Genomic DNA, 13,573 nt, shown 5'->3' with positions numbered 1-13,573 from the left:
TTGCAAATGCTATTTCACCAAAAATTCAAGAAGAAAGTTGAGAAAAATTTAATGAAAATATAATCAATAAGAAAACATCATTTTAACATTCCCATGTTGCAATATTTAAAAAATTCTTATCATTACAAAAAAAATTTTCTAATTATACTTTACTGTGAGTCATTTAGGTTAAATAAGAATTTTAATTTAATTTTACATATAGCAGCTACAGTAACATTACATAACATGGAAAAAAAAGTAAGATGAAGCAAATACTATTAAAATAATCAAACATATCAAGCACATGTTATTTTGCAACAAAAATAAAATAGACTTTCAATGATATTATCAGAAATTTTTAATTAAACTGATTAGATAATGGTTGGTTTGATACTGATTCGTTTTAACCATGACCTATAGAGAATTCATTTCTCTTTTAAGCAATTGTTAGTGTTCGCAAATATAATAATTTTGTAATTCTGTTGACCATGATAACTTAAATGAGTCATACACTACCTATGGACAAATTAGTTCATTATTCACTGTAACTAACGTTTTTTATTCCGGTTTACTTACTTACTTTTTGGCATCTCATACTTCGACACCCCAAAATATTAAAAAAAATCAGAAGCACTAACAAAAATTAAACGTTCAATTGTTCAAAAGAAAATGTAAAGAAATGAAACGTTAATATTTTTGGTTCGTTTCACACATCTGCTACATTAAATTAAACACATTTCCCGATTAAGTAGTTACTTATTTATTAGTAATTTCAATTTATAAATTGTACTTTGCACTACAACCTTTTCACTGACAAGTTGACATATGACAATTATTTGACAAGTGTATAGGTATGGAATTGTTCTTCTTCTCAAATTTAGAAATTGAGCTACCAAAATTGTTAAAACTAGTTCCCTTCTAATGAATATTGGTTTATAAATGTGAATCCCAATATTTAAAGTATTTATTATGAATTTCAACTATAAATCTGATATGTGTGAACTGGTAACCAACGTTACTCGAAATATTTCGTAGTAGAAAGAAATTAATAATGACATCATAATAAATTTATTTCAGTATATTTCATATCGACACTTTAAAAATTGCCTATGTTTATATTGAAGCGGTTTTTGTAGGTTGCATCTGTACATTTTTTCAATGATTTTTTAATCACATATTTCAAATGGTGATTGTTTCATAATCATTGCCCTTTAATCGGCATATGTTTCGATTCCTACTAGTATTAAGTATTTATAGGTATGGATATTAAATGAGCATAATTTTTTATTCAGAAGGTATTTATTAAGTTTGATAAAAATGACTACGTTCCATGTGACTCAAGAAGGTCCCGTAAATGCTCTAGCTCTTAACAAGGACTTTTCTCAAGTCGCGATATGTGGAAGAAATGGTAACTTTTCAATTATCATTAATTGGTAAGTTTTATAACAGTTTTCTAGTGTTTAAGGTATATACCATAGAAGAGGATAAATTTAGAGAAGTTTGTAATGTAAGGGCCTCCAAACATCTTAATGTAGGCTTTTCTTGCAATGATGTATCTTGGAGTCCCACAGATGGTGAGTATCTGTGCAAAAGTGCTTGAATGGAATTAGAATGTTTCTGTCATATTAGATCATTATTTGGCAACAGCCGCTACAAATGGTCATGTTTCTGTATGGAATCTTACCAAAATGGGTAAAGCAATGCAAGAGCAAGATTATCAAGATCATAAAAGGACTGTCAATAAAGTGAATTTTCATGCTTCTGAACCAAATAAACTGATATCTGGATCACAAGATGGTACTATGAGATACTTTGATATACGAGTGAAGAGTGCAGTAGCAGTTTTTTACAGGTCAGTCAGCATTTCAAATATAACTTCTACCCCGGAAAAGGAACTTTCCTATTAACATATCTGGAAAATATTTAAATCAGCATACAATACCGAAATAATTATAATCCAATAGTAATTAATTATTTCAAAATGACTTGATCGAATATCCTTAAAATTACAATGTTTCAATCATTCATGTTTCCACAATACAATATGAATGAATTTCATAACAGTTTTGTATCATTCTAGAATTATCTGAAAGATTATTTTGATTTTATTTAGATTTATCATATTAATTTATACTGCTAGGTTGAAATGGTTGGTACAAATTCACAACCTGGTAATATATGTAATGAGGAGTATAATAGGAACAATTAAAATTAATTTGGGCACAGAAAACTACAAAAAATAAGTACAAGCAATTGTGTGCTTAATAAAAACACAAATTTCGAGTTATATTAGCTAGAGGTAAGATAAGGAAATTTATTTGAAGAAGGCTTGGTTGCTGCAGCTCTCAGTGATGGTTTTGTGGTGGCATAGCAGTAATAGCTGAGATCTGGTGTTTTTCCTGTGGAACCTAGCTGTGATGTGACAGCTGTTGGTCTAGGGAAGTCTTTTCAAATTTTTTAATTTCATCAAAATTCAAACTTCACAACATAAATTTTATTTATTTAGGTACTTACTTAGTTGTTACATATATCTGTCCTGTTTGATGAGTAAATAAAAACTAAATAGTATAATTGTATCGAAAAATTCAGAAAAAATTGTAATTTTCTGTTTTCTATTAAGTGTCAATATTTCTTTTTCTAGTTTCTTCTATCTTAAAATATTAAATAGCAAAATAAATCGAGATTGACGTATGGTGGAAGAATTGTAAGGAAAAACTCACTGTGTGTCAGCGGCTTCTCTCTTGTTATTCTTTTTTTTGCAGGATGGGATGAGATGTAAACTAAGTTCCATAAGTGAACTGTATTTAACTGGGTTTTTTTATCTTTTTCTGCGTTTTGTTGACAATTGATATTTGTTTTCAAATAAAACATGACAAATATATGAGACTTTGTTTTTATTAGATATTGAAGAATGTTGATTTATGTTAACTGGACATTTAAAGGATTACTACTAGTATTGGCTATCATTTGTGGTTTCACTCATGCAGTACTTAAGCTCAACACTTACGTTTTTCTGAAAACAAAAAAAATATTGGAAGTAAAAAAGAAACAAAAGAGCAAGTAGATAGATCTGGGTTAAAAGAAGCTTATGCTATAACACATGAAAAAATCAAGTTTTTAAAATATAACCAGACAGACAAATCTGTCTTGTTCTCTAACTAAACAGGAAATGTAAATTATTTTAATACTAAAAAAGAGAATTTACTGAACCTTTTCTTCAAAGATTCTTTTTATTTGGATTTAAAAAATCATACCACCAAAACGATAGAAGCTTTTCCATACTATGATCGACATAAAATGGCCCTTTTCATAATTTCAAAATATTTTCAAACCTACATACGGAGAGAAAGAAAAAGAGATACATTACCAGCAAGTGAAGTAGTATCTCTAGGAGGTAGTAAAGGAAAAATCTTAAAAATGAAATTTCACTACTCAAATAACATTTTTAGAAAATGGGGAAGTGACAAATTAATTTGTTTTGTGGCTTTCTGACAGTAGTTATCATTAAGCCATAAAAAATAACAAAATAAGAAAAATATTTGAAAAAAACTGTAACAGGCCTATTGGCATGGTGCAAAGGAAGAAATAATTTATTAAAGGTAATTTGTTTGTAGTAATACTGAGAGTGTCAGAGATGTTCAGTTCAGTCCACATAGTCCATATGCATTTTCTGCAGTTTCTGATAATGGTAGTGTACAGTTATGGGATATCAGAAAACCAGAGAAATATCAACAACAATACACAGCTCATAGTGGACCAGTATTTGCTTGCGATTGGCATCCTGAAGTTACTTGGTTAGCTACAGCTAGTAGAGATAGGACAATAAAGGTATATTTATTTGTCAGTATAGAAGGCTTCAATTGATAAATAACTTTCCTTAGGTGTGGGACTTGACAAATAAACCTACTTTAGAATATACTATACATACAATAGCTTCTATTGGTCATGTAAAATGGAGACCACAAAGAAAATACCACATCGCAAGTTGTGCTTTAGTTATAGATTGTAGTATAAATGTTTGGGATGTAAGAAGGCCGTACATACCATTTGCAGCATTTAATGAGCATAGAGACATTGCTAGCGGTGTTCAATGGAGGGGTGATCCTGATATATTTTTAAGTAGTGGAAGAGTATGTATGTTGTATTTAAATGGAACTTTATTGTTAAACGAATCCATTTTATTTTAAGGATTCTACTCTTTATCATCATAGTTTTAATAATGCCTCCCGGCCAGCTGCAAAAGCAAATCCTCAAGGTCTTGCTGTTAATAATAATGGAGAAATTATTTTTGCGAGAAAAATACCTCCCTTTCAGACCTCTGCTTCTTCTACCAGTAGTATGACAACTCCTACTTCTTTGGCAAAAGCAACAGTAGGGCTTATGAGGTAACACTTTTTATACAATACACAGGAACTTTTGGTTTTAAAATTGTATTTTCAGAAAAATATCAATGACTCAGGCAATAGACCAATTTCATCACGCCTCTAGTATGCTACAGCATTTTTCTCATGTTAATGAAATGGCAAATTACGAGTCTGAAAGTATTTTAGCACTATCCAAGAATTATGTTTTAAGTGGTAGAAGTATTTCGGAAATGTGTGAACATAACTCTGTTGTAGCTAGAGAATTTGGCAAACCTCATGTATGTAAAAAACTATATATTTTTTTATATACATATTGGAAAATATTTAGCGGAACTCCACTCTTGAATGAATCTCAGATGAACTAAATATACAATTCAATGAATAGTTATTACAGATTTTTAATAAATTAAAGTTTTAGTTATCTGTGGTATGGAAAATTATTAAAACAATGTATGGTGAAGAATTTCTGCAGAATTCGATACATGCAGGAAGCTCAAATAGGGAAGAAGTTGCTCACAATAATATAAACATGAGCAATATCAGCTCTGCAGTTATACAGATAGAAAGTACTATTAATAGCCATAGAGAAACAGAGACTGATCAAAACTCAAAAGGTAATATGTATGATGAGAATGCCAATATATCTAATTAATAAATTAGAAAAATGTTAAATAGCAATTAAAATAGACTGCAAGGTATCAAATATCCATCTCGTTTGGACGCCCTTGGTCACTTGTGAACAATGGTAACAATGAAGTGGACTCATTCACCAGACTGGGATCTGCAAACTCACACAAAACCTGGAACCCATTCTTGGTGTAGCTAAAAGTGTTTCTATTGCGTCTCTCAATTGTCTGATTGCAAGGCGGGACAAGTGAAGGCACTCATAGATAGACCCTCTACTTCTTTTACCATACAAGTGATCCAATTAAATAGGCGCAAAATCCGACTAGTGACCGAACTTTTAAACAGATACGATCATTCAAGATGCCATCTCCACATCATGGGCATCATGGATGATCCGGAATGCCGCTGGTGCATGGAGGAGAATGCCTGGCACTCATACGAACGCGATTCAAACACTTGAGCAAGCCTCAAAGCTTGCCTAATGTCATCAAAAGGCTCAAGCCAAAGCCCCTAATAGGCTTCTCAGAGGACATTGGTAATGTCAAGTGAGGCCTATGAACTATGAAGGCATCAAATAAATATTATCACCCAAAAATAGTTCCATCTTTGTAGTTCTATTATTCTTTGAATTGGTTGGGAAAATAAACTTTTATCTACTGCACCGCTATATCATTTCATTATTGCAGCAGCTAGTGATACCCAAGCCGCCCAGTTTAGCGGAGGAGACGATGAAACTGAAAATGAAGATCAAGTCGATAATGTGGGAACATACACGGGCTTCCCGACTTATTTAAATGTGAGAAGTGGTCTACCAAAAGGTGATTTTTCTTTTGGTGAGAACGAATTAGATATGGAATTGGATAGTCTCAATGCAGGTTAGTAGAGATTATTTGTTTACTATCAACCTAGTTACACTGGCAATGGATCATGGAAGATATCAAGAAAAACTATTGGGTTTGATTATATTGCATGGTGTGAGTGGAATTAATGTTTTGGATTCAATGGGGTTGCTTAGTAATGGAATGGCATGGAATATTTAATCGTTACAGATAAGTTTTTGAAGTTTCTTCAAAGTAACAAATGAATACTAGAATAAATAAATACCATTTTTAATCCAGTAGTAATTGTAAATACTAGTTAAAAAAATGTATCTCTGAGATTACTTTTTAAACAAAAACAGTGGGAAAATGTACATTTGTTGCTACTTTGCAATTTTTTATTATTGAATGAGATTGAGGTATGAATTTGATTTGCAATTAAGTCAGTTTATGTTGCAAATACATCAAAAATGATAAGAAATCAGTTTTATTTCCTACATCTTTTGTTTGAGACTTTTTTCCAGTTTTTGAAGTATGGAAATGTGCATCATTTTCATAGAGTTGAAACATTAACAATCTTGGATATTAGAAGTATACCAACTAAATGAAATTTATCCCAAAATTAAAACCTGTAGTGCTCCACAACAAAGTAACCCTTCAAAAAAGAATAACATAAAAGTTAAAACCTCGTGAGTATAAAAATGTAATTTTAGGGTAAACACAAATAACTATATGATCTACAGTTTATTAGAAACGTGTCATTAATAATATTTTTGTTTATTACTTAACTAATATTTTCGGAAAACAATGCTCAAAAAGGTTCAACTTTCTCTTCTCTCCCTTAGACACTTGAAGTTCTATGAACGTATCAAATTACTTACTCTTGTTTTATATTGATGTGACTCCACCGACCATAAATAGAATTATTTAAAGCTTTTGCGTACAAAAGGATTTTGGTATTTAAAGCGGTTTGTAAACAGCTACGAGGTTCTTAATAGTTTGAGATAGAGAATAGATTGAGATTTTTTACAAAGTAGTTTTAGTACAAAGATATGGTCAACTACCATTGGTTAGCCCGAAGATACATTGCAACATCCTCAATACTGTGGCCGTGGAGACCAAAGCCACTTATTGAACGGTATGGAAAATATTGAGTACTTGGCATATTTTTCAAAATAATTTTCTCAATAAAAACGCAATTAAGTACAAGTTTTTGTACCATGCTGCTGAGTTACACATAAAAGGTTTTGGCATCTATGCATAATGAAAAGTTTTATTATGTCCTGTTTTGGGGTACTTAGATATTTTATCAATATTCATTGATATTTCTCAATAATCGTCTTGGCCACTGAAAAGAAAATAGGTAACTTTTTTGGTATGCAATTAAAGTAATTGTGGAGTTTTATTTGCGTCTTTACTAATAAAGAATGTTTCTCTTTCTTTGTTACATACTAACTAGTTTTTTTGCATGCCTATGCTAATGGAAAATCAATACCAAAAAAAAATCTTACTGATCAAATCGTGAATTCGCCCTCACTTGAATTGTGAAGGTGATTGTTATTTTTTAGATTTCCATAATGTCTATCGAAGCTATAATCATGCCGATGGTTCGGATTGGATATTACCAAATGAAGCTTTTCCTATTAGACATGAAATACAGGATCGATCACCTCCTCCTGAACAATTTCCTAATCATCATCATTCGCCTGATTTGCATGAAGACACACAACCAGTAAGACAAAAATATCATAAAAAATCATATGTAAATTATCTTGTCAATTTATTTTGTAGATTTATCAAGTAGAAGAAACATCTTCGACATTAATATCAGTTTCAAAAATACCAAAAAAATCTTCTTGGGACCCAAGCAGTTTGGTCGTGGAAACATTAAAACATCATGCTATATTAGGAGATATTCAGACAGCAGCTTGCGTTCTCATTGTCTTAGGAGATTGTAGAAAATTTCTGAAGGAATTGGATGAAGCTACGGAAGAGCATTGGCTACTAGGCTATATAGAAATGCTTACCAGTTACAAACTATGGAATAATGCAACACAGGTATTTTCTTACAATGTAATATGAAGAATAATTTGGACAGAAAAATTGAGAATATATACATATACAAAGTCATTAACTTTAAATTGAACCTCTTATGCTGGTAAAATGAGAAAAAGAACCAATATGTTGAATTGTGGGTTATTGAAATGCCTCATTTTTGAAAATTTCCCAAGGAAACTTCAATCAATCACATTGCTTTTACTTTTCAGTTTAATAATTTTGGAACCATACTCATATCATCGAGTGAATGATTTTTATTTCTTACTTTTTGTTGTGTGTATTGGAGAATATTTTCTTTTTCGCATTTACTCATTGAAATTTGTTTTAATGTGGTAAGTGACAATGTTTCTGAATGTTTGATTATTTCTAAACAGAATTTGTTCTACATTCATCTACAGTCTATTGCATTCCTCAGTTCTGTATGCACACTTATATTTTTGTTTTTTTGTAAGCCATAAAAAGTCATCAACTTTAAATTGAACTTCCTATGCTAGTATAATGAGAAGAGGATCCAATATGTTAAATTGTAGGTTATTGGAATGCCTCATTCTTGAAATTTTCCTACGACAACTTCAATTATTCATATTGCTTTTGCTTTTCACTTTAATAATATTTGATGAGAATTCTTATATTATCGAAAGAAAGTTTTTGTTTTCTTACTTTTTAGTGTTAAACTTGTTGTATGTATTGGATAACATTTTCTTTTTGTGCAAGTATCCATTGAAATATATTTTGAAGTGAAACGTGATGCCCAGATACTTAATGGTAAGTTTATGATTAAGATTTATTGTAGGGAATGTTGGGGAAATGTTGTGATTGAATATTATAAATTTGTGTTCAGCTGGATTAGTTTTGACTCTCCATTGTTGAACCATATAGTCATAGTTTTGATAAGATCTTCCAGATCGGTAATCACATGCTTCAATGTTTTGTTGTGTGTTACTAGTGCTGTTTCAAATGCATACTATAGTATATATGCTTGGTGGTTGAAATGCTCTCTTATCATTGTAACAATGGTTGGAAATATCATCAAATTAATTCTTATAATTTTCCTGTATGTACGTACATCAATGTAGTACCAGAACCAGATGTCTTTGGCAATTAAGTGTATGTAGTTTATACAAAAAACCACACGGAGTCACGAAAATATTGATATGGAAGGGAAAATGAGAACCCATAATTCAAAAACGATAACAATATATGCAAGCCAGAATTGAACGTTGAAAAAGAAGAATGAAGTCAAAATGAACACAATTGAAATGAAACACCTAAAAAAATAGCGAAGAGATTTCTTTCATATTCTACCAACTGGGAGATTTACTGGTATACTCACTTGACATTGTTCGTTGAACTACTATCTAAAGAACAGGGAATAAACTCTCGATAGCTCTTGTCGTTTCTGCAAGGAAGCAAATGAAATGGTCGAACACCTCCTTTGTGAATGAGTAGCAGCTGTCCATAGACAAAGGGAAAACTGAAGTAGGGGAAATATGGACATTGAGAGATAAGACAATACTAAAAAAAACGAAGAGAAAACGGCTCAATTGATATATAAATATCCACAGAATAAAATCAGACTGTCTGCAAAATAAGTGATGGAAGCAGAAGTACTATCAAGAGGAGAAAGGATAGTGCAAGAAGAAAGTAGATAGACTAAATAAGGGAGAAAGAAACGACCCCAATTAAAATGAAAAAATTAGTAGGAGACTGGTACAAGAGGGACTTGAATCCTACTCTGACACCTGAAAAGAAGATGTTTATACAGAAGACACTGTTAAAAACTCAATTGATGTCAATGAATAAGGTCCTAATTTTACCCTCCATTGTATTATTGTTAGTGGTTGTAATGTTGATTTTTCTTAAATTCGAATTGACATCTAGAAATGTGGTCTGTATTCAATTGTGAAATATATTTTTTTCTTCTTGTATACAAAAGTATACTGAAATACTGCTTCCGAGAGTACTCATATTTCAATTCAAACTATCTACAATTCTAACAATTTTCCATTGTTTTAGATTATCAAACTAGCATGGTTACCATCTGTATATCAACTAAATCAACAAAGTACTCGCATCAACACCAACTGTGGCAAATGTTTGAAGCCACTACAAAGAGTTGGCTGGTTATGTGATAGATGTCATTCATCAAAATACGCTCTGTGTAGCATTTGTAATCAAGTAGTAAAAGGACTGTACGTTTGGTGCCAGGGTTGTTCACACGGTGGACATATAGCGCATATGAAGCAATGGGTGTCAACTAAAAAGATGTGTCCAACGGGATGTGGACATTTGTGTGAATATGGATAAAAGTAAATCATAACGGAATCGGTGTGATCTTCAGAATAGGGATCTTGTGTTTGAACTATTATAACAACTGTTTTTATATAGTATGTTCATAAGTGACATTTGTAGTTGTTTTGAGATTTTAAACTGTGATACTAGGTCTAACGATATTATAAACTATGTTGTAAAGTTAATTTTAACGTTAAAGTGTATGTGCTCTGTTTAGTCCCTTTCTATCTTGTGAAAATATTCATTTATTTATTTGTTGGTGTGAATGAAGTTCCATTTTTGTCCACTTTCTGCGTTGCCTGAATTAATGTTTAATTGAACTTTAATTGAAAACTTTTTTGAAGTTTTCTCACATTGATATTAGACTCAGAAAAACCTATTTTTAAACCAAGTTAACCCAGAAAGACCAAAATAGACTCAGAAAAACCTATTTCCAACCCAAATAAACTCAGAAAATATATTTCATCAATTGAATTCAGAAATTTCAATTTTGAATCAAGTTCAAATCATAAAAGTTAATATTACATTAAATTTTATTCAGGAAAACCTAATTTGGCCAAAGTAAACTCAGAAAATTAAATATTTTATAAATAAAATTTAGAAAATCCAATTTTAAATTGAGTTGAATTTATGAAAGCTAATCTAAGACCAAAATAGACTCAGTAATGTTACTTTTGATCCAAGAAAACCCAGAAAATCCAATATTTTATCAATTGAATTTAGAAAGTTCAATTTTGAATCAAGATAACAACAAGTTAACCCAGTAAGATCAAAAAACACTCAGAAAGAGCTATTTGTAACTCAAATATACTCAGAAAATTCAATATTTCACCAATTGGAAATTTCAATTTTGAATCAAGTTAAAAACCTAAAAGTTAATATTCCTTAAAATTTAACTCAGAAAAAATTAGAAAATCAATATTTCACAATTTGAATGTAAAAAACTAAGTAAACCAGAAAGTCCATTTTTTGATCAAATTAGGTCTAAAAAAACAATTTTTGACAAAATGAAATCCTAGCAACTTAAGTAATAAATGTTATGATTACGCCAAACATAAATAAATTGTGAATCAAATTATTTCATACCGGAAATTTATTAAAAAATGTATCAGAACTTTGAATCACGTAATAAGCAACAATGTATTTTAATTAAAAATCTTCCATAGACATTGATTTATGACCACTATTTCTTATCTCCATGAAAACAAAATTATTCACATAACCGGAAATATTTAAAAAATTTTGATAACTTTTTCATCAATAATTTTTAATTATCAGTTTTGTTATATGGGTATTGGTAAAACGAGCACGTATCATGTAAAATGTTGGAGTTAACTAGACAATTTTCTTGTTACCACAATAATCGATATTTATTCCTAATAATTATTTATTTGCTTAAATAGTTGATAAATTGTTTTAGTTTTAAGGAATAAATTTATTTTAATTATTGACATAATAAAAGATAATTTTCCGCGTTATTTCTACACATAATCAATAGTTCTACTTCCTATTATTAGCCAAAATCCTTGAATAAATAACTTCTCTCTGTTATTGTAAAAAATATAACACATACAAAATAAATACTTTAATGGCTTCCAGGCCATCAGGGTATACCAGGAAATGAGGAAGTAGACAGTCTTGTCTATTTTGAAAAATCTTAATCTGTAAAGATGTTGCTATCGCATTGACCTAAGCCACAAAAAAACACAAAATGGCGTCTTGAGAACTTGAGATATCATGTCAACCACTCCAAAAAAAGTAGTTTCGAGAAAAAGGCCTAGATGCTACGTCACAAAATCTACGGTATCTCCGAAAATAATGCGAATTTTTAAAAATCGGTTTAAGGACATATTCTTAAGGGTCCAAGCATAAAAATAAGGCAAAAAACGATCTTTTCAAATTTTTAGGCCAGGATACCCCCTTAAATAAAGTATTTTGTCATTATAGAGAGTTGAAAAGAATTGGCAGATAAGAGAATTTCCTAAAAAAAACCTCGTAGTTAGTTCTGATTACAGGATTTCAACACTTAGAAAAAACTTTTCCTCTATTTCCAAGAAACTATAAATGTTATGGAATGTAACCTTAGACTAAGAAAAAGAGAGAATACGTAACCTTCAAAGTTTATCTTTTAACATTTGTCGTATCAAGGCATTACAATAGGCTAATTGACAAAATTTGGAAATTAGTTTAAAACTATAGCTCAACATTTATTTCGCCCCAAAAATATATCATTTTCAAGAAAATAGTTATTTTACATTTGTATTTTGAGTTGATTTAGAAATGAACTTGAAATTGAACGCGAAAAAGGCCAAGACCTAGCGAAACAGCCGTGTTTGTTTATGACAGTCAATTGTGGTTTTTAATGACAGATGAATTCCTCGGATTATAAAAATTGTATAGTGCCCCAATGTAAAAGTAAAACGATAAAAACACCAAGCAAATTATTCATATACTTTCCAAACAATAAACAAATTCGAAGAAAGTGGTTAAAAATGGCTAGGTGGTAAGATGGATGCTCTTACTTTATCAACTGATTCCACAATTTCTTCGTGTGAAGATCATTTTGATTTAAGTACTTAACACAACTTGATGTATCAAATACGAAAGCTACAAAATACGATACGAACGAATAAGTCCGGATTTTAGATATTCCGCGTTTGAGAGGTCCAGATTAACGATGTTAACTATATTTTCAAAATAAACAGCAGATATGGCCATTGAGAAGTATCCATGGTATTACATGCCATCCACGTTGTTGTCGAATGGTTCTGAAATAATGCAGAAGTCGATTCTCCCGGTCGTAATATTGTCAAAAGTGGCACAAGAAAGAATAAGGATTACAAGACTTTCAGAAACAAAAACCAGTGGAAAATGTCTCGTACATGAGACCCGAACCTAAGAAAAAGCACCTGGAAATCAGTGATGCACCAAAGAAAGACCGCGTCTTCGCTGGTTGAGGGGGATCCAGCTAGGGGTTCGACATTAGAGGCATCATGCTCAGGACAAAAAGAGAAGGCACTAATTTTCAAAGGACCGTAGCACCCGTTAAATAAGAAGAAAGAAGTAGATATGTTTCAGTTCTTATCTTCAATATATTAGTTAGTCTGAGTTTGTTTTTGATTTATAAATTCGTTATACTCTCTTTGAAACGCATTTAATGCAAATTTAGATTGAAACTTGCTTGCTGAAAACTTTTTTATTATTTACAGCAATTAATTTTAATTTGTAGAATCATGTTCGAGAATAGTTTTATTTTGTGTTCATTAAATTCAATTATTTCGAAAGAGTTTGTAGCGTTTTCTTTATTTTTATTCGTTTTATTAAAAAGCTGGTGGCGCCCAATTTGATATTAATTGTTTACTCCATATATTTCAACTGAGGCCGAATACCACTTCCTGAAGTAGTCTCCAGCTGGGGACGTTAAGGTAACATGGT

At 30.9% G+C, this 13,573-nt stretch overlaps 1 protein-coding gene across 5 annotated transcripts; it reads left to right on the top strand.

The window, feature by feature from the left end:
- Positions 1-1,088: 1,088 nt before the first annotated feature.
- Positions 1,089-11,777, top strand: LOC130444728 (GATOR complex protein WDR24). Of its 5 annotated transcripts, none has more exons than XM_056780030.1 (12): positions 1,089-1,387; positions 1,437-1,553; positions 1,609-1,831; positions 3,594-3,807; positions 3,861-4,109; positions 4,168-4,364; positions 4,420-4,621; positions 4,762-4,957; positions 5,660-5,845; positions 7,357-7,520; positions 7,580-7,846; positions 9,863-11,777. In XM_056780030.1, the coding sequence occupies exons 1-12, from the start codon at positions 1,297-1,299 to the stop codon at positions 10,151-10,153; spliced, it is 2,397 nt and encodes a 798-aa protein (XP_056636008.1). In that variant the 5' UTR covers positions 1,089-1,296; the 3' UTR covers positions 10,154-11,777. The 5 variants fall into 5 exon arrangements, with proteins under 5 accessions (XP_056636008.1, XP_056636000.1, XP_056635984.1 ...); XM_056780022.1 differs by having other exon boundaries at positions 5,657-5,845; positions 9,863-11,771; XM_056780006.1 differs by having other exon boundaries at positions 5,657-5,845; positions 7,339-7,520; positions 9,863-11,771.
- Positions 11,778-13,573: the final 1,796 nt, after the last annotated feature.

Source organism: Diorhabda sublineata, chromosome 1 (assembly GCF_026230105.1).
Source record: "Diorhabda sublineata isolate icDioSubl1.1 chromosome 1, icDioSubl1.1, whole genome shotgun sequence".
NCBI lineage: Eukaryota > Metazoa > Arthropoda > Insecta > Coleoptera > Chrysomelidae > Diorhabda > Diorhabda sublineata.
This window is presented reverse-complemented; position numbering and strand designations above follow the sequence as displayed.